Raw genomic sequence first — 25722 nt, forward strand, 5'->3', positions numbered from 1 at the left:
TTTTGAGTGAAAACCTCCTTCCATCAGCAAGGGCATTGAAGATAAAACGTGGCTGGGTCTTTCAGCATGACAATGATCCCAAACACACCGCCTGGGCAACGAAGGAGTGGCTTCGTAAGAAGCATTTCAAGGTCCTGGAGTGGCCTAGCCAGTCTCCAGATCTCGACCCCATAGAAAATCTTTGGAGAAAATCTTTGAAAGTCCGTGTTGCCCAGCAACAGCCCCAAAACATCACTGCTCTAGAGGAGATCTGCATGGAGGAATGGGCCAAAATACCAGCAACAGTGTGTGAAAACCTTGTGAAGACTTACAGAAAACGTTTGACCTCTGTCATTGCCAACAAAGGGTATATAACAAAGTATTGAGAAACTTTTGTTATTGACCAAATACTTATTTTTCACCATAATTTGCAAATAAATTCATTAAAAATCCTACAATGTGATTTTCTGGATTTTTTTCCCTTCATAGGTCTGTCATAGGTGAAGTGTACCTATGATGAAAATTACAGGCCTCTCTCATCTTTTTAAGTGGGAGAACTTGCACAATTGGTGGCTGACTAAATACTTTTTTGCCCCACTGTACTACTTCAATCAGCCTGACAAACCAGTGTCTGTATGTAGCCTCGCTACTGTATATAGCCTGTCTTTTTACTGTTTTATTTCTTTACCTACCTATTATTCACGTAATACCTTTTTTGCACTATTGGTTAGAACCTGTAAGTAAGCATTTCACTGTAAAGTCTACACCTGTTGTATTCGGCGCACTTGAGAAATAAACTTTGATTTGATTTATTTTATTAGAAATGCAGGGTTAGGTAGCTAAGAGTTCGACTTCTGAGGGGGCGCAGCGGTCTAAGGCACTGCATCTCAGTGCTAGATGTGTGACTACAGACCCTGGTTTGATCCCGGGCTGTATCACAACCGGCCGTGATCGGGTGTCCCATAGGGCAGCGCACAATTGGCCCAGCGTCGTCCGGGTTAGGGGACGGTTTAGCCGGGGTAGGCCGTCATTGTAAAATAAGAATTTGTTCTTAACTTACTTGCCTAGTTAAATAAAGGTAAAATAAATAGAATATACAGGTAACTGCCCAAATAAAGGAAACGCTTGAGTAAACGAGGGATACAAAGAATATTTAAAGCAGGTGCTTGCACACAGGTGTGGAATTAACTTCCCATCATGCTTAGGGTCATTTAAAAAAAATGTGTGCCCATTATTTTGTTTACCAGGCTAGAAAAAGAGATCTGTGACTTTTGAAAGAGGGGTGATTGTTCGCACACATTTGGCAGGAGCTTCAGTGACGAAGACTGCTCAACTTGCTGATGTAACACGATTTGCCATGGCCTTCTCAGTCCCCAGGTGTCAACCCAATTGAACACTTAGGGGAGTTTCTGGTACGACGCCTGAAACAGAGTTTTCCACCACCATTAACAAAACACCAAATTATGGAATTTATTGTGGAAGAATGGTGTCACATCCCTCCAATAGAGTTGCTGACACTTTTCTAGCGGCTCATGGTGGCCAAATGACCTATTAAGACACTATTGGTGTTTCTGTTATTTTGGTAGTTACCTGTAGTAGTAGTAGTAGTCGTAGTAGTAGTATAGGCAAAGATTTGTATAACTAACTCAAGATAGACCAGAGCCTGTCCTTTCCAATGGGAGCAAATGAATCATAGAGGGCAGAACAAGTGAGGAGGTGGGCAGAGCCAAGCACGAGCTAGTGAGATGCTATTCGTGTTCTAGCATTTATTTGCATATTTCCGTTAGGGAACGACTACTCTGAAGTGCGCGTATGCAAGAACTCAATTCGCCCTTGCGCTCCTTCTAAACAACGTAATTGTTCGGCAAATGGTAAAGTCAACAAAACGCAGTCCACTCTGTTTGTTACAGATTCTAGTTTTGGAAACAGAAAACTGTATGGAGATCAAATATTTAATCGATGAGAAAATTAGCGTCATGTCGGCTAAAATCCATCTTGCTCCATTTTCTCCCACTACCCGCCACTGGGCTTCCTCTCATCACCATATTTGGTAGTGAATAAAACCCCTGTCAGATGCTTCACATGTATAAAGCAGGTAAAATATCAGGCTCATTGTTTTCATCTGTGGTACCGTGACTGGTTTCACACTCCTGTACCATAGGTGGCAGTGTATGCACCTTTCAGTTAGTTGCGATATTTTTACAGTCTTTGGTAGCGATCCCTTAATACATTTTAAAGAATAAGACGAGTTCGTGGGGAAGATCTCATTTGTATCCTCCTCACGTCCTCTCTCGGCTCTCAAACTCATTGGAGGAGAAAGCCAGAGGCACCGCCCCTCTGACCTTCTCCTCCAATGGAGTTTGAGAAGGAGACGAGGATGCGAGGTGTTTAATTTGAGATATTCCAATGTTCAGGTCGTTCAGGCTAGCTAGCTACATCACAACTGTGCAAGAGCTAAGACACTAACGAAATAAGCCGCCGGGGAACGGCGAGAAAGTATCTACAAGTTTTAACCTTTTTGTATTTTTGAGTAATTTGATTTATCTGTTGGAAAATTAAGACAATGTAAGTTCAAAAGCATGTGTCTTAAATGGTTAATTGTCAGTAAAACTAGCTAGATAGCTAACGTTAGCGATGATGTCGTTGTTGAATGATGGGTGTGTTTGATAGCTAGCTAGCTGTTGTATCGGTAGCTAACAGTTCCGGATTAGCTAAAATGAAACTCGATTTTTTTTATACCAACGTTAGCGGTATAACGTGTTAACATAATAGCTATAACTAATGTTAGCTCGTACTTAACTCACTGTCAACGATGGCCAACTCGTTTAATATAATGATAGCTAGTTTAGCTAACCCGATAATTTAGCAGGGCGTAACGTTAGCTAAAGCTTTGACTAGCTAGCTAATGTTATCCATAAATAGTTGTGCGTGTCTTAGCTAAAATGTAACGGGTTTCTAGGTAATGTAAAATAGTCAAGTCAGATGTCTTTGTCTCCTTCCTTAACGTAACTTACATTCTCATGTCTTCCCTTACCAAGTTAACGTTGGAAGATGGCTGTGAACGTTTACTCTACATCTGTGACCGGCGACAACCTTAGTCGCCATGATATGCTTTCTTGGATCAACGAGTCTGTACAGATGAACTACTCCAAGATTGAGCAGTTGTGCTCAGGTCAGTAAGATGACGTCTGGGTCAAACCAGAAGCACGTTCATTGGCACAGCTAACTAGCTTGTGATGGCTGTTGATCCGATGGCTCATTCAAAGTGTGGTACAGTTAATTTCGATCAACCTTTTACTTGGAGATACTTCATTCGTTTTAGATTCTGAAGGCACCTGTGATTTATAAATTCATGTTTTCAGTTGCAGGTGGAACTCTTAAAGGAATATTCAGAACATTTATAAATAGTATTTTTGCATCATGTGAAGTTATAAGCCGACATAGCGACCAGACATCTCGTATTTCCCATCATCTTGGCAGGAGCTTGTCATTTCTAAGCAAAGCAGCGGTAGCTGCATGTCGAACAAGATGACAGCACTTGACCCAAACAAATATTTGCACACATGCGATAGGCCATTTCTCACTTGATAGAAAAAGTGAATTGAATCTTTCTGAATGTTCATTTTTTTTTAAAGTTCCACCTGCAACTGGAAACTGAAGTTTAAGACACGGTGCCCTCAGAATCGAGAACAAAGACAGTATCGCCAGGTGAAGGTTGGTTGAAAGTAGTGGTACCGTATTATCGACCGCTAGTTATGCACTGGAGGTTTGAGCCTGCTTGGCCGCTAACTACACCACCATCGGCCACAGGTGGCTGGTGTCACCTTAATTGGGGAGGATGGGTTCATAGTAATGGCTGGAATGGTATCAAACACATGGTTTCCATGTATTTGATACCACTCCATTCCAGCCATAATTAGCTGTCCTTCCCTCATCAACCTCCTGTGCAATACCCCATATATGTATGGGCCTATTTTAATCTACCACCATTTTAGAAACTTACTCACCATCTAGGGAAATTGTACTCCCCACAGTAGCTTGGGCCGTCACGGGCCGTCACGTCTCTTGTGGCTGAATGGAAGCAAGTCCCTGCAGCAATGTTCCAACATCTAGCGGAAAGCCTTCCCAGATGAGTGGAGGCTGTTATAGCAGCAAGGGGGACCAGCTCCATATTAATATCTGTGATTTTGAAAGATGTTCGATGAACAGGTGTCCACATACTTTTGGTCATGTAGTGTACCTTGCAGTGGGTTGGGGAAAGGTAATGGCAGGAGCAGAGTATTATAGCCTATAGAAGTTGAAACCTGATTAGCTGGTAATTGAATTATGTTATCACATTCACACAGGTGCTGCTTACTGTCAGTTCATGGACATGCTTTTCCCTGGATGCATACCATTGAAGAAGGTTAAATTCCAGGCCAAACTAGAGACTGAGTTCCTCCACAACTTCAAACTTCTACAGACCAGTTTTAAGAAGATTGGGGTTGACAAGGTGAGTGCACAGTTTTTTTGTTTTTTTTACCTCGGTGTACTGTTGGCTATTCAGCTATTCCTACATTTCAGCCATTGAGATTGTGACACTTTTTAATATATTTCCAGATCATTCCTGTTGATAAATTGATAAAAGGCAAGTTCCAGGACAACTTTGAGTTTGTGCAGTGGTTCAAGAAATTATTTGATGCCAACTACGATGGGAAGGAGTATGACCCGGTCAGTGCTCGCCAAGGCCAGGACACTGCTCCTACTCCCAACCCAGGGCAGGTCGCACCCAAGCCCAGGAAGCCCAGCACTGGTGAGGGAGACACATTTATAATTTCTAGCATTTTGATTGTATTCTAAATACCTAATTGAAAATATAGCTGCAAGCAGCAATGAGGGGTCTAAGTCACGTTATAATCCAAGTTACTCTGTCAGCTGGTGGAACAAAAAAATATTGATCCAGTGTCTTTGATGCTTGGACCCGTAAATGCATACTGTATGCATTTCTATTTCAGTACAGCCCCACAGCTCCCCACCTGTTATCAAACCAGCTGCGAGAGTCGGTAAGGTGGTTTAATGGTCAACCGGATCTCCCAATGGGCACCTATGGTGGGCTGTCATGGTCACTGTGGAAAGGAATATTGCTGTAAGGCTAGACACTGGAGTCAGTAGGTGTTAATGTGCAGTTGTGTGTCTAAGGTTGAGGGCATACACAGTCCACAGCTATATTATTCTCTTCTACTTTTTTAAACTGATTTGTGTTTGATCTAGCTCCCATGAGGTCAACAACAACAGTGACCAAACCCCCGCCCAAGTCAGCAGGGAGTGCCTTGCGTAGGCCCGGAGCAGCAGGGGATGTGGAGAGGGAGGAGCTATCCCAAGAGGTATGGTCTTTCGGAGTGTCAAAGCTAACATAAGTTGTTTTGATGAGACGGTGAGATTTCCCCTCAATCTCCTGTATGGCTTTTTGTGTGCTAGTTGAATAGTTTATTGAAATTGAAGCTTGTTTAGTTGTAACATCATGATAGCCCTGCCCATTCATTCTCCTATCACTCGATCACTCTGCTGCTCTCACTTCAGGTCAGTTCCCTGAAAGCCACTGTCCAGGACATGGAGAAAGAGAGAGACTTTTATTTTGGAAAGCTGAGGTCCATTGAGGTCATCTGCCAAGAAGTGGATGGAGAGGCAGATACAACTATGCAGAAGATTATGGATGTTCTATATGCCACTGATGTGAGTGACACCTCACCAGAATACTCTCTTTGACACACACACAAACAGCTGAGAGGCTCAGTGTTCATTTTCATATTATCTTTTCATAACCAATGATTCCATAGTAGGAAACTAATGTAGCTTTGTATTTAAATAAAAATTGTTTCCTGCTTACAGGAGGGGTTTGTTATTCCTGATTCCGATGCTGAAGGAGAAGAACCAGAAGAGTTCTGATGAAAAATGGACACAACTCTAGTCCATGCCATAATCTCTCACACACACACACACACACACACACACAGGTTAGTGAACACACGTTTGCATGTGCAATGTACATGCATACGCACTCGTGTGCTCTAATGAACATGCACTTACTCACACATACTGCCACTGTGGATTAAGTTGCCTTTGGATCATACACTGGCTGCCCCCTTGGTCCAAGTCTTTGTTGGTTCAAGTGTTTTTTGAACCATAATACTTTTCAGAGAGCCTGCTGATCTAGCCCCCAGAGAAGAAGAACCCTGGATGAAATTCTAATAGGGCCATTCCTTTCTGGTTTCTTTTCTGCCTTGTTCTTATTCTGGCCTCTGCTGTGCCTTTCAACTTTGGCCTGTTACTTTTGAAATATGTTCAGGTCTTTCTATTCCTTATTTCCAATTGACCTAAACAAAACTGTACTAGGTGATTTTGATATATTTGCAAATATGATTAATTATTAAAGATATATGAATATGTTTACTCTGCCAATGGAAATTATTGTAATTTTTATGGTATGTTTACGCATATTCATTATACTTGAGTTCAAATTTGTGGTTTAGGCGATCAGCATTTGTATTTAGTTTCCTGTTTATCTGGGGAAGGTATTCATCACATTACTTTTTTTGAAGTAAAAAAAGTAATGTTTTATTGATAACCTTTAAATAAAATACTGTACTTTTTACTTAAATGCTAAATTATAGACTCATTCTGACATTTGTGTGTTGTATGTAGGCTAGTTTTACACTAGAGACTAGCATCTCTACCGACCTATGTTCTAATTTACTTCCTCATGTAAGGCAAAGACCGGATGTATGGTTGCCTGTCCACACTGAAGAAATACTTCCTTCTAGTCTACAATAAGAGCAGAACTATACGCTCTTAGCAGAAGAACTGAGAGCTGTCTTTTAGACCTCGGAAGTCTGTTTTAAACTTGGGAGCAATATAAGATTTCCATAAGCATCTCTTGTCTTTAGAAATAAAGTATTGATTGGAGAAATTAAATGTTTTTAGGTTGAAGAAATAACTTGTTTTGACAAGTTTTATGTTATTAAAAACTCAAATGTATACATTTTTCTAATTCAATTTATTTATTTCTCCATTAAAATGTCCTGACAGACTTCTGCATTGCTATTGGCAGTTGGTTCTTGGTAGAGTAACTGCTGAAATCAAAACCGAAATAGTTATATTGGCTGATCATTAAATATAAATGTAAACATACCCAGAGTAAAGGGCCATAAAAACAATAAAGGTCTAGAGCCCCACTGTGCGTGATGGGGGACCCAAGCAGAGATGTTGGTAGCAGGGTGTTTTTTTTTGGGTGGTGTTGATGCTGCCATCATTGAGCAACAGGGCAGCCCTTTGGATGGGCCGGATGCTGTTCCTGATGGGGCTCCCTGCCTGGTCTCTGGGGGTCCGCAATAGGGAGAACCTGCCTTGTGGCGGCCACTGTGAGACAGAGGACCTATTCGTGTCTTGATTCTGGTATGTTCCATTGAGAATCGCCAGCTCCATTGGCATCTTCATGTTTTCTTTCCCTCTGCTGTAAGCACCAGGATTCTCCTGACCTCCAACGCTTTCCTCATTCTGACCCTGGCGTGTTCTGCCTTGTCATTCACGCTGGTCAGTACGTACAGGTCCTCGTCTAGATCTTCCATGCTGGGTTTGCCTCTTCATTTTGTTGTCCTTTACTGACCCCCATTCTTGCATTTTGATCTGGCATCCGGTTTCTGCTTCCATCTGCTTGGCCCTGTATGGGGCCCAGGCCTTGGGTAACTGCAGAGGTTGTTTGTCTACAAGGCTATTCACTGGGTCATTGGACATGTTTTCCTGCATCTCTTCGTCCAGAAGCTTCTCAGTGTGTGTCAAGATGCAAAACAGATTTGGAAAACTGGTCAACTTCTTTTCGTGTAACAATTGTGTCAAATAGTAAGGACTTCTCCGTCTCCCCTTCCTTTCTGTCTTCCGACTGTCATCTTTGTGCCATCAAGAGTAGGGTGCTTTTATAAACAGAAAAAAGCTTGGAAAACAACTTTTTTATATCCCCCACATTTTGATTGCTGTAGTCAGAATTTGGTTGAATTGTTGTTGAAAAATAAAAACTTCCTCTAGATACCACTGAATACAATGTTATGAAGACCAAAAGAGCTTTACTCTTCTGTGAGAATTTGAGCCAGTGTCAAAGGTGTACAGCCATGGCCAGTGTGAGCTTGTGGACTGTCACAGGTGCACTGTGAAGAAGGTCAGACTGTAATATCAATTTAGGTTTAAACTGTAAATGCATGTGTTTGATCACTAAATCACATTTGGAATCCCTTAACTATTCATTGAATAAAATTGCCTGTGTAATCAAAACCGTTCACAGCTCCGCCTCTGATGACAAGCAGAAACATACCACAGCTCAGGTAAATGCAGAACAAAATAAATCCACATACTGGTGTGCTCCCCAAAGTGCTCTTTTTTTTATTGGCACAGACAACATTTCCATTCTAATTTGGTTTTTGTGACCTTGTCACCCACATTTTGTTCACAGTTTTTTTAATTAATCTCCCATTCCGAAGATTTTCAAGTGAAAAATGGTCCAAGATGGTTTTAATATCAAATGTGGACTTAATCCTGACTGAGGTCCTCTATATGCTCCCTCTGCAGGGTATGGCGGGGGAGACGGAGCATTCGGGAAGAACAGTGACCTCGGGGAGGAGGACATGCAGGCTCAGGGGGGAGTGGAGAATCAGAACAACAAACAGTAACTTCGCCACATCGAAAGCATATTCAGAGAGTCTGACACGGATGGAGGAGGGGGGTGAGTGACCTGACCACATTTTTCCCCCTCCCCATAACTAGTGGTCTACCCCAGTATCAATTTTAGCCCCTAGTGGATCCCTGCCAGTTTCACCCACCGGCTGCACATTTCTACATAGTGTTGTCATACAAACATGCATAACATTGAGTCCTTCTCATTCTCTCTGTCAGGGTTGGATATGGATCAGTTTCGGGATGCGATGTGGATGATGAGGATCTGGACATTATCTTTATGAAGGTGGACACCAACTGTGATGGCAGTGTGGACTGGGTGAGAGAGGAAAACAAGACAATGAATGGGAGTGCTGTTTTGTCATCAGTTGACCAACTCCTCTGGTATGTGAAAAACATGTTAACACATTTAAATTCTTACTCTCTTTAACAAAAGCTTTGTGTTGTTTATACAGGATGAATATCTAAACTACATGCTTTTAGAGTACAGACCACTCTACCTTCCCAAACCACTCAAGATTGTGCCTGTATAAGTGGCATTTAATAGGCTATGTTTTACAGGTTCCTAAGTAGTATGTGTGCACTGTGTGCATCCTTGAAATATTTGTGCCTGTGTTGTGCACACTGTGAGGTCATTGTCCGGCTGAAGTTCTACCCATTCAAGCCCCCAGCCAAAAAAAGAAGACAGACAGACTCTGGGGATCATGGCCGGACCTCAGGGGTCCTAAGGGCCGTGCCCACAATGGACGCTACCTGTCAATCAGCCACAATGGTGTACTCAATTACTGGAACGAGAGGTTCTCGCTGCTGAGCACTGTCAATGTTATAAATTTCTTTCTTTTTCTACAGGGGCAGCAGGTAGCCTAGTGGTTAGAGAGTTGGGCCAGTAACCGAAAGGTTGCTGGATCGAATCCCCAAGCTGACATTGTAAAAATCTGTCGTTCTGGCCCTGAGCAAGGCAGTTAACCCACTGTCCCCTGGGCGCTGAAGGAGTGGATGTCGATTATGACAGCCCCCTGCACCACTCTGATTCAGAAGGTTGGGTTAAATGCGGAAGACATATTTCAGTTGAATGCATCCAGTTGTACAACTGACTAGGTATCCCCATTTCCCTTTCCCTAATACATGATAACAGAAATGGAGAACAACCAGTATTAGGGAAACGGGGATACCTAGTCAGTTGTACAACTGGAAGCATTCAACTGAAAGCCAACAAGTGCTCAGCATATGTGGGAACTCCTTAAAGACTATTGGAAAAGCATTCCAGGTGAAGCTGGTTGAGAGAATGCCAAGAGTGTGCAAAGCTGTCATCAAGGCAAAGAATCTCAAATATAAAATATATTTTGATTTGTTTATATATACACTGCTCAAAAAAACAAAGGGAACACTTATGTAACTCCAAGTCAATCACACTTCTATGAAATCAAACTGTCCACTTAGGAAGCAACACTGATTGACAATAAATTTCACATGCTGTTGTGCAAATGGAATAGACAACAGGTGGAAATTATAGGCAATTAGCAATAAAGGAGTGGTTCTGCAGGTGGTGACCACAGACCACTTCTCAGTTCCTATGCTTCCTGGCTGATGTTTTGGTCACTTTTGAATGCTGGCGGTGCTTTCACTCTAGTGGTAGCATGAGACGGAGTCTACAACCCACACAAGTGGCTCAGGTAGTGCAGCTCATCCAGGATGGCACATCAATGCGAGCTGTGGCAAGAAGGTTTGCTGTGTTTGTCAGCGTAGTGTCCAGAGCATGGAGGCGCTACCAGGAGACAGGCCAGAACATCAGGAGATGTGGACGAGGCCGTAGGAGGGCAACAACCCAGCAACAGGACCGCCACCTCCGCCTTTGTGCAAGGAGGAGCAGGCGGAGCACTGCCAGAGCCCTGCAAAATGACCTCCAGCAGGCCACAAATGTGCATGTGTCTGCTCAAACGGTCAGAAACAAACTCCATGAGGGCCCGACGTCCACAGGTGGGGGTTGTGCTTACAGCCCAACACCGTGCAGGACGTTTGGCATTTGCCAGAGAACACCAAGATTGGCAAATTCGCCACTGGCGCCCTGTGCTCTTCACAGATGAAAGCAGGTTCACACTGAGCACATGTGACAGACGTGACAGTCTGGAGACGCCGTGGAGAACGTTCTGCTGCTTGCAACATCCTCCAGCATGACCGGTTTGGTGGTGGGTCATTCATGGTGTGGGGGGCCGCACAGCCCCCCGTGCTCGCCAGAGGAAGCCTGACTGCCATTAGGTACCGAGATGAGATCTTCAGACCCCTTGTGAGACCATATGCTGGTGCGGTTGGCCCTGGGTTCCTCCTAATGCAAGACAATACTAGACCTCATGTAGCTGGAGTGTGTCAGCAGTTCCTGCAAGAGGAAGGCATTGATCCTATGGACTGGCCCGCCCGTTCCCCAGACCTGAATCCAATTGAGCACATCTGGGACATCATGTCTCGCTCCATCTACCAACGCCACGTTGCACCACAGACTGTCCAGGAGTTGGAGGATGCTTTAGTACAGGTCTGGGAGGAGATCCCTCAGGAGACCATCCACCACCTCATCAGGAGCATGCCCAGGCGTTGTAGGGAGGTCATACAGGCACGTGGAGGCCTAACACACTACTGAGCCTCACTTTGACTTGTTTTAAGGACATTACATCAAAGTTGGATCAGCCTGTAGTGTGGTTTTCCACTTTAATTTTGAGTGTGACTCCAAATCCAGACCTCCATGGGTTGATAAATTTGATTTCCATTGATCATTTTTGTGTGATTTTGTTGTCAGCACATTAAACTATGTAAAGAAAAAAGTATTTAATAAGAATATTTCATTCATTCAGATCTAGGATGTGTTATTTTAGTGTTCCCTTTTTTTTGAGCAGTGTATATTTCTACTACCGTTCAAAAATTTGGGGTCACTTAAAAACGTCCTTGTTTTGAATGAAAAGCACATTTTTTGTCCACTAAAATAACATCAAATTGATCAGAGATAAAGTGTAGACATTGTTAATGACTATTGTAGGTGGAAACGGCCATTTAAAAACAAAATTGAATATCTACATAGGCGTACAGAGGCCCATTATCAGCAACTATCACTCCTGTGTTCCAATGGCACGCTGTTTTAGCTAATCCAAGTTTATCATTTTAAAAGGCTAATTTATAATTAAAAAACCTGTTTGCAATTATGTTAGCACAGCTGAAAACTGTTGTTCTGATTAAAGAAGCAATAAAACTGGCCTTTAGATTAGTTGAGTGTCTGGAGCATCAGCATTTGTGCGTTAGATTACAGGCTCAAAATGGCCAGAAACAAAGTACTTTCTTCTGAAACTCGTCGGTATATTCTTGTTCTGAGAAATGAAGGCTCTTCCATGCGAGAAATTGCCAAGAAACTGAAGATCTCGTGCAACGCGGTGTACTACTCCCTTCACAGAACAGCGCAAACTGGCCCTAACCAGAATAGAAAGAGGAATGGTAGGCCCCGGTGCACAACTTAGCAAGAGGACAAGTACATTAGTGACTAGTTTGAGAAACAGACGATTCACAAGTCCTCAACTGGCAGCTTCATTAAATAGTACTCGCAAAACACCAGTCTCAACATCAACAGTGAAGAGGCGACTCTGGGATGCCTTCTAGGCAGAGCTGCAAGAAAAAGCCATATCTCAGACTGGCCAATAAAAGATCAAGATGGGCAAAATAACACAGACACTGGACAGAGGAAGGTTGGGGAAAAAAGTGTTATGGACAGACAAATCTAAGTTTGAGGTGTTTGGATCACAAAGAAGAACATTCGTGAGACGCAGAAAAAATGGAAAGATGCTTGAGGAGTGCTTGACGCCATCTGTCTAGCATGGTGGAGGCAATGTGATGGTTTGGGAGTGCTTTGGTGGTGGTAACGTGGGAGATTTATACAGGCTAAAAGGGATCTTGACAAAGGAAGGCTATCCATTTTGCAATGCCATGCCATACCCTGTGGACGGTGTTTAATTGGAGCCAATTTCTTCCTACAACAGGACAATGACCCAAAGCACAGCTCCAAACTATGCAAGAACTATTTAGGGAAGAAGCAGGCAGCTGGTATTCTGTCTCTAATGGAGTGGCCAGCACAGTCACCGGATCTCAACCCTATTGAACTGTTGTGGGAGCAGCTTGACCGTATGGTACGTAAGAAGTGCCCATCAAGCCAATCCAATTTGTGGGAGGTGCTTCAGGAAGCATGGGGTGAAACCTCTTCAGATTACCTCAACAAATTGACAACTAGAATGCCAAAGGTCTGCAAGGCTGTAATTGCTGCAAATGGAGGATTGTTGGACGAAAGCAAAGTTTGAAGGACACAATTATTATTTAAATTAGAAATCATTATTTATAACCTTGTCAACATCTTGACTATATTTCCTATTCATTTTGCAACTCATTTCATGTATGTTTTCATGGAAAACAAGGACATTTCTAAGTGACCCCAAACTTTTGAACTGTAGTGTATATACTGTAAAGTAATGAGTAATCATTTTTAGAAAATCATGGGGCATATAGTCTTTGGTTGCATGCTATTTTATGCCAATCATATTGCTGCTTGTAGCCTATAACTGATGCTTCGTGGTCTTATGTATGCCATCTATTGGCATTATTTAGCAATTAAAAGTTATTATTTCATAGCAGACCATAAAGACATTGGAGAGGCATCTGAGAAATCAAGTGTATTTTTCTTATTAATTCCAAAGATTAGTCCAGCCGGCCATGTAGGTAGGTCCGGATAGGGTCTGCCGGCCAGATAGGACCATTCATAGTAATCTGTTACTTTTTCAGTCCTTCATATTGCATTAGCGGTGTGGAAAGGGACAGAAAAAAGCATGCACGGGCGGTTTCCTGTGACCGCAAGCTGGCTGCTGATGAAGGGGCGTGGTGTATCTAGGGAGAAAACTCATCTTCCTCAATGTCATTCGTGGTCTTATGCTGCTATCTATTGGAATTATTTAGCAATTGCACTTCATACATTTTTTGGAACTGTCGATCAGATCAAAACGTTTCAAACCTAAAGTCACTGAATAAAGTGTATATCCTTACTGAAGTAGTAATTACGTGATTTTATCACTTACAACCATAATATAACAATTTAGAGCATAACAATGAAACTGACTGGCTTTGCGCATAAACGGAAATCACCATACATTTATTTATAAAAATGTTTATTTCTTTACATGGATAACATAAGTAATACCCCCTTAACATATAAACACTGGACACAGACATTGAAAATGAGCTTTTTAAAATAAATCTGGTAGCTTTCAAAAAAATACTTTGCTCTGCTGAGCAGTTTGTTTTCAGAAGTGTGCTGACTGCCTGTCATCAGAGGAGTCTGACTGCCTGTCATCAGAGTCTGCCTGCAATGTCATCAGAGGAGTCTGCCTGCCATGTCATCAGAGGAGTCTGCCTGCCATGTCATCAGAGGAGTCTGCCTGCCATGTCATCAGAGGAGTCTGCCTGCCATGTCATCAGAGGAGTCTGCCTGCCATGTCATCAGTGGAGTCTGCCTGCCATGTCATCAGAGGAGTCTGCCTGCCATGTCATCAGAGGAGTCTGCCTGCCATGTCATCAAAGGAGTCTGCCTGCCATGTCATCAGTGGAGTCTGCCTGCCATGTCATCAGAGGAGTCTGCCTGCCATGTCATCAGAGGAGTCTGCCTGCCATGTCATCAGAGGAGTCTGCCTGCCATGTCATCAGAGGAGTCTGCCTGCCATGTCATCAGAGGAGTCTGCCTGCCATGTCATCAGAGGAGTCTGCCTGCCATGTCATCAGAGGAGTCTGCCTGCCATGTCATCAGAGTAGATTTGTGAATAATATAAAATTAACAAGTTATTGCCACACTCACATTGAGGCCGAGTTCAAACTACAAATTTAAACACTAAAAGAGAAATGGTAGCAGATAAATGGTAAGCTGGTTAAATAAAAGACTGCTCTTAGAACTTTCAGACTGCCATTGTTTTGGGGAAATAGGGACATGTCTTTCTATTTTGCAAAACATCTCAAAATGTATGTATTTTGATGTTTTGAAGTTCTACACCATTTTAATCAGGATAATCTCTTTCTTATGACATACATTTGGGCAGCGTACTCTGCTGTCATCGACCGCTAGATCCGAAATAGAAGTTATCATGTTTTCCTACTTCCTCATTACGCAGACATAAGCACACTTGACACCGAGGTGTGGATGTTTACTTTCTACACAAGTTTTATTTTTCCGTTTCGTCCTAAGAACGGAGTATAGTGGTAAAATATGAAGGTACACATTTTTGGTGCCATTTAGGGAAAATTTAATTCTAAGCATCGATCAAGTCCGAAGAGGCTCAACAAAGGTTAGTTTCAATTCAATTTGCTATGGCCTCGCACTAGTGCCATTTTTTGGCCATTTTTCAGATTTGGGTGAATTTTGACTCCTTCTATTGTTCTGCCTACTATTAGTGATGACATTGGCTGTAGCTGAGCTTCTAGTTAAATCCAACTCTTTTTTTCAAATCCTCTTCGCTATATTCTGCTTGAAACATATATGGTTGAATGTCACCATGTAGCTAAAAAACTGCTCCATCTTCAAATTCGTGTTGAATCACTTGAAGCCATTGTGATAAACCTCCTGGCATTGACAACTTAGATGGAAAGCTACTGAGAATGGAAGATGACTCTATTACCACTCCTATCCATCGTCTTTAATCTGAGCCTAGAGGAAAGTCTTTGTCGTCAGGCCTGGAGGGAAGTCAAAGTCATTCCGCTACCCGAGAGTGGTTTGGCAGCCTTTACTGGTTCTAACAGCAGACCTATAGGCTTGCTGCCAGCTCTTAGCAAACTGTTGGGAAAAATGGTGTTTTACCGAATACAATGCTATTTCTTTGTAAACAAATGAACAACAGACTTTCAGCATGCTTATAGAGAAGGGCACTCAACATGTACTGCACTGACACAAATGACTGATGATTGGCTGAAAGACAGTGATAATAAAATTATGGGAGCGGCACTGTTAGATTTCAATGCAGCTTTTGATATTATTTACCATAACCTGTTGTTGAGAAAACGTTTGTGTTATGGCTTTTCAACCTCTGTCATATTGTGAATTCAGAGCTTTCTATCTAATATAACTCAGAGGGTTTCATTTAATGGAAGTTTTTAATGTAAAACATATAAAGTAATGTACCGCACCAGCTCTCTAGGCCCTTTACTCTTTTCTATTTTTACCAATGACCTGCCACTGGCATTAAACAAAGCGTGTGTGTCCATGTATGCTGATGATTCAACCATATACACATCAGCAACCACCTCTAATGAAGTCATTGAAACCCTTAACAAAGAGTTGCAGTCTGTTTTGGAAAAAAAGAAAACAAACTGCTCGGTTGGCTAGGCCATCAGAAGATCGATAGAAGGCATCTGCCGTTCAACTGTATTAGGGCAACATTTTGGAGTGTCGGTGTAATCAACCAATTACATTTTTACTTGAAATGGGTGGGACATTTCTGCCTTCTCAAAGGCCAACAGGTCACTGCACAAAAGCGAGCAGTAGTTTTCCCAAGGTCTAGCTAGCTATCTTTTGATGTAGGCTAGTTTGCATTGGCTGTGGCAGGTGTTATTGAAGAGGATGTTGTGGCTAATTTCTCCTAAATTTCAACAAGAAGTTGTGTTTCAAATGATCATCATCTGGTGAGTGGTACTGTGTTTTTTTATTGGAGTTTGCTTGCTGTTGTTATCCATCTCTTTGAAAATAACTTGTGTGAAACATTTTTGCTGAGGAGTATTTTTGTAATAATAAAGTATTCTTTTTTTGGTTTTGCTCAATCTTCCTACGCCCCTGATGCAAACAGGGCATGATGACTGAATTGGGCATCACAAATAGCCTACTAACAAAGACTTCGGACCAAACGTTTTCAATACCTGGTTTGCATACCCATTGTTGTCTTAGTTAGCATTTACTGGTAGATAAGTTTGGTAGGTCTTTCCTACCTACCCTACCGCCTACCAATGTCATTCTTCTGTGAGCTGCTCCATGCCAAAACCAGTTGAGAGCTGTTGCTATTGCTGCCTGCAGATGATATTCTGGTGAAACTAAGCTATGATGTGCGGTGTGCATGTGAATATATTTCACACGCTTTGCGATTGTGTAGACTAATTTGTGCATGGGGGAGGCATACCTGCGTATAGCCTCCACTATGGCACTGGCCCTTTGTATTTTACAAAAAGTGCACTCTCCTACATGAGTGCGCTGGTATTACCGTTGTTGTCCTTTCACCATCACGAACCTGTCACACATTGAAGGCCTAGGTTCAGTAGGTTATCCACTGAGCAAAGATGGCTCTAATAGATATAAAGTCTGCAGGTATTAATGTTTCAAGAAAGGAGTGTATATATTTGGCTTGGTGAAGCGGTTTTATGCGCTTTCTGAATGGAAGCTGATAATTATTTGTTTTTACTCCACTGGTCTCGGCTAGTCTCCGGAAGAAATTAGGAGTCCTGGAGACCCAGTCAAGACCATGTACAAATGTATCCAACACTAAGACAAGACCGAGAAACTAAAAATGTGGTCTCGAGACTGGACTCGAGACCGGAGTCTGGTCTTGAGTATGGTCTGAGTCCTGTCTTGAGTAATACAACACTGCATATGGTCAAATTCTGCAAAGAAATACCAAGTTAAGCTGCAGCTGGCCCAGAACAGAGCCGCACCTCTTTCTCTTCATTGGCTGTAATGACCTTCAAGGTCATCACACCATTGATATAGCACGGACGCTAATAGTTTATCGAATCCCATTGTGACGTAGAGGGGGACACTATTTGTCCGGGGGACATTATTTGGCATGACAGGCCCAGCAAAAGCTTATCACCACTCCCATCCTCTCCAATCCCATTAACAGTACCATCATCTCCACAAACAAGTCTCCCCTATCTGACCTGCCCGTTTTCACACTGCTCAACACTGCAGCCGGATCAGAGTAGATCACCACTGAGTGTTTTCACCTCCTCCACCCATCTCAGACCTGTAATCATGACCATCAACTCAGCTGCATACACTGACACATAATCAGTTAACCCCTTACATACTCTGAAATCTGGGATATACACCCCTGTCCCCACCCTACCAGTGACTGGATCCTTTCAACCATCTACAGTGGGGCAAAAAAGTATTTAGTCAGCCAGCAATTGTGCAAGTTCTCCCACTTAAAAAGATGAGAGAGGCCTGTAATTTTCATCATAGGTACACTTCACCTATGACAGACAAAATGAGGGAAAAAAATCCAGAGAATCACATTGTAGGATTTTTAATGAATTTATTTGCAAATTATGGTGGAAAATAAGTATTTGGTCACCTACAAACAAGCAAGATTTCTGGCTCTCACAGACCTGTAACTTCTTTAAGAGGCTCCTCTGTCCTCCGCTCGTTACCTGTATTAATGGCACCTGTTTGAACTTTTTATCAGTATAAAAGACACCTGTCCACAACCTCAAACAGTCACGCTACAAACTCCACTATGGCCAAGACCAAAGAGCTGTCAAAGGACACCAGAAACAAAATTGTAGACCTACACCAGGCTGGGAAGACTGAATCTGCAATAGGTAAGCAGCTTGGTTTGAAGAAATCAACTGTGGAAGCAATTATTAGCAAATGGAAGACATACAAGAACACTGATAATCTCCCTCGATCTTGGGCTCCACGCAAGATCTCACCCCGTGGGGTCAAAATGATCACAAGAACGGTGAGCAAAAAATCCCAGAACCACACGGGGGGACCTAGTGAATGACCTGCAGAGAGCTGGGACCAAAGTAACAAAGCCTACCATCAGTAACACACTACGCCGCCAGGGACTCAAATCCTGCAGTGCCAGACGTGTCCCCTGCTTCCCTCAATGCACTCCCTCAATCCACACAAGAACGGTGAGCAAAAATCCCAGAACCACACGGGGGGACCTAGTGAATGACCTGCAGAGAGCTGGGACCAAAGTAACAAAGCCTACCATCAGTAACACACTACGCCGCCAGGGACTCAAATCCTGCAGTGCCAGACGTGTCCCCTGCTTCTCTCAATGCACTCAACATGCTCAACAACCCTTCCATCCACATGGTATCGTAAGCTTTCTCAATGTCAAAATACACAACACTCATCACCTCTTTTATTGGCTATGTCTTTACTAACTGTCACCAGGACATCTATGGTAGACATCCCTCTTCTGAACCCACTCTGTGCTACGCTCATCAAACCCATAACTTCCAAGAAATACATCATCCTACTCACTATCATCTTTTCCATCAACTTACACGTGTTGGATGTCAGCGCAATAGGCCTATAACTGCCCGCCCTAGAGGTATATTTACCTGATTTTACACTTGGCAACAGCACATTTCCACCCAGCAGGTATCACCCCAGTCCTCCATTACTTATTATACAACCCTAACACTGCTTCCAACACACTGTTTGGTGCATGATTAACATCACATAACACACCCTATCTTCTCCAGGAGCAGTCCTCACGCAGCCCTCCAACGCCCTTGTCATCTCAAACATCGAAAACTCTGCATCCATAGCTTATCCTGACTACGCTTTGTTCTTTAAGACATCTCCATGCTCCTTTAACTTTTCCCTTTGTCTCATCTTAGTCTCATCATACAGGTGATCACATCTGTGAACCGCTGCAAACGCACCACCTAGGACATTTACATTCTTTACTTGATAAAGCTGTGATGTTTCCTTCTACCAACACTGGAATTCCAGCATTTTACCCTTCCCCATCATATTTTCCAAACCTCACCAATTTCAGTCCCTTTACCAATAGTGGAGCACAATTCCCACCATGCCTCCCTTTTCACTGTCTTAATTGTTCTTCTCGCAATCGCTCTCTTCCTTTGATAGTCCATGAGATTCCTTTCTGTTAAGACATTCTTAAGTACCTGTAGAGCTATATGTTTCCTGAGCACTCATCTGTCCAACATGGCAACACCCGCCATCTTCCTCACCCCGAACACACTGGAACGGTCACATCTGCAGCTGATATAACTAAATACTTTACTGCCTCAGCGCGCTCATCCACAGACCCCTCCATTGATAACTTTTGTCCCACCCGCTCCCACAGGTACTTGAACATCTTCCAGTTAGCTTTCTCAAAGCACCACCTCATGTTACTGCCTTTACTCTGCATACACACACCCATGATCTTACATTGAACCGGTTTCTCTCATCACTTTCCATTCATATCTCCCTGTCATCGCCGCCCATACCAATGTCAAGTCCAAGCATGACTGTACCCCTCGCCACATTGATTCTCATCCCCCTCCCATCATTAACACACACTAATCCCTCGTTATCCATAAAGTCTTCAACTGTTCGGTGCATCCATAAATACTCCCATTGCTGTTTTTAATGCGTACTTACTCAGATTTTGTAATGGGCATTAAAATCACCACACCATATTACCTTCCTACACGTCTTATCAATCCGTTCTAATTGTAAAGGAGTGTTGTTAGTGTCCGCCTTCCTTTAAAAAACAATGCCTGCCTTAGGGGAGTGACGGGGCCAGAGCACGAAGCAACGCCCCACACTATTTGTAGTCTTTCAGACTGGAAAAAATGTCAGCTTGTATATTTAGCAAGCAATCCACTGGTAGGAACATTGTTGAAAGGTGTCTGTTGAAGGAATTTTAATTCCTCTGTTTTAATTCCCAATTAAAATTAAACACTGTCAATTCATAAGAATGTACCCTTATTTTATAGGAATGGACAGAGCCCGGTCTTAAAAGTCAAGTAACAGCCTTTATTCAAGAGAGTACTGAGTACATACACTTTTTACCACAGGTTATAAACTGAAAATGACGTCAGTGTTTTCTAAATGTTCCGTCTCTTCTTGACACTGGTAGAAAGGCTCTATAGCTCTCAAGCCTTCCCTCCTCGCCTAGAGCCAAGGTCAGTCAGTGTAGATAAGCATTCTAGACAGTCTGGAGATAAGTTCATTCATTTGTACCAAGGAACAGACCGTCATTGTTCTAAACTCGTGACCACATTCACTACATTATATTCAATACTGGGATCAAGAGAGAAAATTCATACATGTAGAGTAGCATAATAGTATTCTGATTAGTACATCCTGATTGAAATGTATACATAATTAGTCATTATAGATAAAAATTCCCTTAACAATGTCCAATGGCTCTACCGAACAAGGACAACCATATCTACACACACAAAAACATATAGTGTGATGAGTATCACATAGAGCCTTCACAAAGCAGGACTACATTATTTATGATCTATAGCAACAAATGGGACCTAAAAGACACACACCATTCTCATGACCGGTACTTGGTATACCTAACGATCTTGATCCTTTTTTGAGGGAAAAAAAACACAAGATGTCAATGTAATTTCACATATTTTACACACCGTTTTTTTTATTGGCCCTTATTGTACGTGCAACAGACATGTAAAGCGTTTACTCTGCAACGCTGCCCACCCTCGAGCGTTTGCTTTACACAGAAAAGTTCAGATTGATCGGTCTTCCCTCATGCCTCTTCAGTCACCCTCCTCCAAACTTGAGCAATGATTCTACACAGTTTCCAGACAGATGTAAGTTATAAGCTATAAATGTTCATATCTGGTGCTAAATAAAATAATAATATATCTGTCAGTGAGATGTTTGATTTTTCAGGTTTGGTTAGCAGTCCTGCGTTTACTGATGCTTCTAACTTGAGTGTGGATGGCTGCTTGATTTAACAGTGGGCTGTATAAACCATTTAGCTTGACAAGACCTTGGTTGACAAGTTTCATTATTATTTTCATGAATAGACATTTACACAGCAAATAAAATGAAGAACTACAGATCTCTGTGGATGGGAGCAGGTGATTTACCGTGTAAAATCTGAAGCTTCTGACAGCACTATTTTCAAGACCAAGGTCAAACCATCCTCGAGGGTTACTGACAAGCCTCACAACACCTGGCTGACTGTTAAAAATGATCGGAAGATAAAAGCTGCTCACTGTAACAGCATGGCAGGGTAAGCAAAAAACAGTAACTACATACCTTTTAAAGTGCACTTAAATTCAGAAAATATTAAAAGTTGACTTCATGTTGGGGGTCAATGCCATTTAAATTCAAAAAATGTACTTCCTGAAAGAGCAGTACTTTTTCAGCATTGGAATCTGGATTGGTGGAAATGAAATGGAATTGGTAGCATAACTGACTGCCTTCATTTATTCTTTAGACTAGGCGAAAGCTGTTCAAAAGTTGCTGCTGTCCTGTTGCAAGTTGGAAGCCTCTGTCTGCCTGGGTTACACAAGCATGGTATGTACTAGCATCGCCTGTGCCTGGTATCCACCTAAACAGTAGAAGAAGAAAGATTAACTAAGAAGTATGGTGGAAAATTTCAAGGCTATGCTATAATACTTTTATTGCATCAAATGGTTGTTTTATTTAACAGAATAGAGTATTCTCTTAACTATTGTGTGTTCTCCTGAGGATGGGCCTCTGGGAGATAACACCTCAGACGAGATTTACAATGTCTTTTGGGTGATAAAACCTAAAGAGCATTCCAGAGCATGAGTTAATGTTTCTGTTCTATACTGTACCAGGAAGAGATGGTTCCAGTTTGGAGTCGGAGGGCCAGACACTGGTCTCTACACAATGAAACTGTTGACACAGCAGATACTGTCTGCTATGTATTATAGGTATCTTTCATACAGATCTTAACCTTGTGAGCCATTCTATATATCTGTTGTTCGTCATATAGGTTGAAAGGGGTGTATCTTGGCTATAAAAAGACCTTTGTACTTTTGTCTCAGGGATCTCAACAAATCATCTGAGCGTGAATCGTCGACCAGCTATGACCAGCCATCATAATCGTAGAGCACTAAATCAATTCACTTTATATGTTTGCGTTGTATTGACCTGCTCCCTTATTAATAAGTGATTAAAGATTTAGTTTAAGTATAACTCTGACTTGTGTGATAAGTTTGTCTCTCCTCATTTGATAGTAAAGAAATTAACCAACACAGAAGAGGTAGGGAAAGGAGACCCATCCCCAAAGCTTTAACTTCACAGGAAAAGCAGCTGCGCCAGATGCTCTCATTGATAAGGGACCATTCAAGGACCATGCTGATGTTTTCACAACCAAACCCTGGTTCAATACTGTCATGTCTTTACTATGGATTAAATGATATGACATGCTATTTCAATTATCTGTAATTAATATTACCTGATTAAACTAATCATGTAAATATAATTAACTAGGAAGTCGGGGCACCACGGAAGAATGTTTATAGAGCTGTTGTCTTCCGAATAAACTCTTAAAGACCTGGTAATATTTTATATCAATAGCAGTCAATTTATTCATCGTCACCTTATTCAGTCTCATCTGAATGTTGCAAAATTCTTGAACCCTGGCTAACAAGTTGAATCAGCAATACATTTGGTTTAAATATTTATTTACTAAATACCTAAATAGTCATACAGAATTACATTTACACAGGATGGATCATACATTGATTATTAATTATGTCATAAAAGGAAACGTCTCTAGTGGACGAAAATCGATATGACGGCTGGTTACACAAAGAAAGAGGGTTGGGTTTGAATGAAAGTGGGAAGACTGAGGAACAAAAGCATTGGGTCTCTATCGGACCTTATGAAGCTATGCTATCGTAAATACAGAATTTTATGCATTCTACATAACCGCCCATTTGGAAAAGGAAAATGCAAGAAATACATTTACTCTGAGCTGCGCTTCGATAGATTGGTTGAAGATGGAAGGCTGGGTTGCCCAGCAGAGATCTCCCTTGTCTTTTGAAGAATATTTCTGGGCGGATACGTTGTAGTCTGTCGTCGTGTGGTAGAACGGATACTTTGTAGTACCCTGTCGTTCTGAAGAGATTATCCGTCCTTTCCTAGGCCACGCACGTTTACAGCTGCTCCTGATAACTCGATGTCTAGGATGTATCACTTCCTTTAGTGAATAAGAGTTCAATGTTCATACCAAGTTGCCATACTATAGTATCATGGTATATTCTGGCTAGTATAGTCCAAATTCATCCTTCCAGCGTGGCGATCGTCAACTCCACGTTGAAATTCACTCTTTAAAATGTATGGACATCAGTCCTCACATCATCGAGAACACAATGTTAATTTCGTTAGGTTATAGTCGTTCAACCATTCGCAACCAGAGCTCACGCTGAGGTTGGCTTAGTCAGCCGTGAATTGGGTCACGGGGGCTCTTATAGAAATGTAGAAAAGAGGTTGGTTCATAATTTCCAACCCATGCCTATTCACGTGGGCGTGGCCACTGAGTGAGCATATTTTACTTATGAAAACAATTCTCCCATTTTAAAACTAAAATTACATTTAATATTTTCACAAACAGTTTCATATTTAAACATTTAAATTGCATGACAATTCCATGTGAATGTGTAGACTTTCCAAGACACAATTTATGTCGTTCTATCATCAGTAATAATGTCTCAGACGACAACTGATCTGACATCATATTCTTTAAGTACCAACGGATACCTTAAACTGGTTGGATTATCGAAATATTGTTCCATTCCCAACCTTTTGATGTTATCATACTCTCTCTATGTTAAAAAAAGGGCTTTCAAAAAGTGTATTCTGTAGAGTAGAGAGAGAAAAGGGGGGAAGGTATTTATGTGGGTCATAAACCTCACCAACAGGGCAACGTCATGACAATAGTCTACAAGGTTTTACAGATGAGCAAGTTTCTCAGGTGGAGGAAGAAACAAAAGGTCAGGCTGCCTGTAAGGCTTGGCACCAACATAGAGCAGGACTTATCACTGGCTCCTCTGCACACATGGTTATTCACACATCACCGGAAGAACCATTCCAAGCACTTATTAAAGACCTCTGCAAAAGTCAATCAGTTGACAACCAACTCAAAACACCATGCATTCTATGGGGCAAGGACCATGAGGTGGACATACAAATAAGCATTAGGTCTGAGCACTGCCATATAACAAACCTCTACAAAGATAGTATCAGACCAGGTATGCAAGATGCATTTTAACTTGAAAGCGGAAAAGGCAGGCTGTAGAATTTTAAAGACATGCCATATATAGACTTTTCTTGTGATGGATTCATATCATGTGTGTGCTGTGGCGAAGGAGTACTTGGGTCAAAGTATCCCTTTAAATGGGCAAATGACCACTCAACTGACCACTGGTGAGAAGACAACAGGGGACATCTCAATACTTTATTTTCCTCCTGCTACACTCAGGTATGGTCACTGTGCAATTTTAATCTTACTACCATTATACGTCAGCGTCATATAAAATTAAGTGGAATTACACCAGCCTGAAGGTCAGCCCCATGATAGAGCCTATACTGTTAGACTGTCATGGGGCTGAGGTGCATGCTACTTTTTCCCATTTGTTTTCACAGGTGCAGCTGCAGATGTTTGTCTGTCAAGCTGATTTTATCACCTGGACTCCCCAGCAAAGTTTAATTTTCCGTGTCCCACGATATGAGGATTTTATCATTAAGGCAGTGGACACCATCAGCAGATTCTGTGCAAGGCACATTTAACCGTGGCTTGTTGGAACTTCAGCACAAGAGATGGACAAGGAGGTTCAGGTAAAACACATTGTGGTTCATTAAAAGACTATTCTGTATAAATAGAAAAAGTATAACTAAGGTAAAACATGATCAGATTTTTATTGAAATTCATTGTTTTGTCTGAATCACATGACAAATAACATAATAAATGATGTCACAATTCATGTTTTGCATTCTCAGGAGATAGAAGCAGAGTCTACAAAAATCTATTCAAATGTTATTTATCACATGAGCCTAATACAACAGGTGTAGACCTTACCGTGAAATGCTTACTTACAAGCCCTTAACAATGCAGTTCAAAAAATATTTACAAAATAAACTTAAGTAATAAATCAAATAAAAAGTAACACAATAAAATAACAATAACGAGGTTATATTCAGTTGAAGTCAGAAGTTTACATACACCTTAGCCAAATACATATAAACTCAGTTTTCCACAATTCCTGACATTTAATCCTAGTAAAAAT

The 25722-nt window shown here is 41.8% G+C and overlaps 1 protein-coding gene and 1 pseudogene across 2 annotated transcripts; one reads left to right on the top strand and one right to left on the bottom strand.

Moving 5' to 3' along the window:
• Positions 1-2261: 2261 nt before the first annotated feature.
• On the top strand, positions 2262-6993 carry LOC109908180 (microtubule-associated protein RP/EB family member 1-like). Of its 2 annotated transcripts, XM_020506720.2 has the most exons (8): positions 2375-2544; positions 3018-3151; positions 4326-4471; positions 4579-4771; positions 4974-5021; positions 5230-5342; positions 5539-5691; positions 5848-6993. In XM_020506720.2, exons 2-8 carry the CDS (start codon positions 3031-3033, stop codon positions 5902-5904), a joined length of 831 nt encoding a protein of 276 aa, XP_020362309.1. In that variant the 5' UTR covers positions 2375-2544; positions 3018-3030; the 3' UTR covers positions 5905-6993. The 2 variants fall into 2 exon arrangements, with proteins under 2 accessions (XP_020362310.1, XP_020362309.1); XM_020506721.2 differs by lacking the exon at positions 4974-5021 and having other exon boundaries at positions 2262-2544.
• A 186-nt stretch (positions 6994-7179) lies between these two features.
• LOC109907040 (protein quaking-A-like) lies at positions 7180-8122 on the bottom strand (annotated as a pseudogene).
• Between the last annotated feature and the right edge of the window lie 17600 nt (positions 8123-25722).

This window comes from Oncorhynchus kisutch, linkage group LG17 (assembly GCF_002021735.2).
Source record: "Oncorhynchus kisutch isolate 150728-3 linkage group LG17, Okis_V2, whole genome shotgun sequence".
In the NCBI taxonomy this organism is placed as follows: Eukaryota; Metazoa; Chordata; class Actinopteri; order Salmoniformes; family Salmonidae; genus Oncorhynchus; species Oncorhynchus kisutch.

Excerpts from the sequence above, each read along its gene's own strand:
- LOC109908180 (XM_020506720.2), top strand. The coding sequence starts at position 3,031 with ATGGCTGTGAACGTTTACTCTACATCTGTGACCGGCGACAACCTTAGT. Across the intron at positions 3,152-4,325 it reads GATTGAGCAGTTGTGCTCAG|GTGCTGCTTACTGTCAGTTC; the intron begins GTCAGTAAGATG and ends ACATTCACACAG. Across the intron at positions 4,772-4,973 it reads GCCCAGGAAGCCCAGCACTG|TACAGCCCCACAGCTCCCCA; the intron begins GTGAGGGAGACA and ends TTTCTATTTCAG.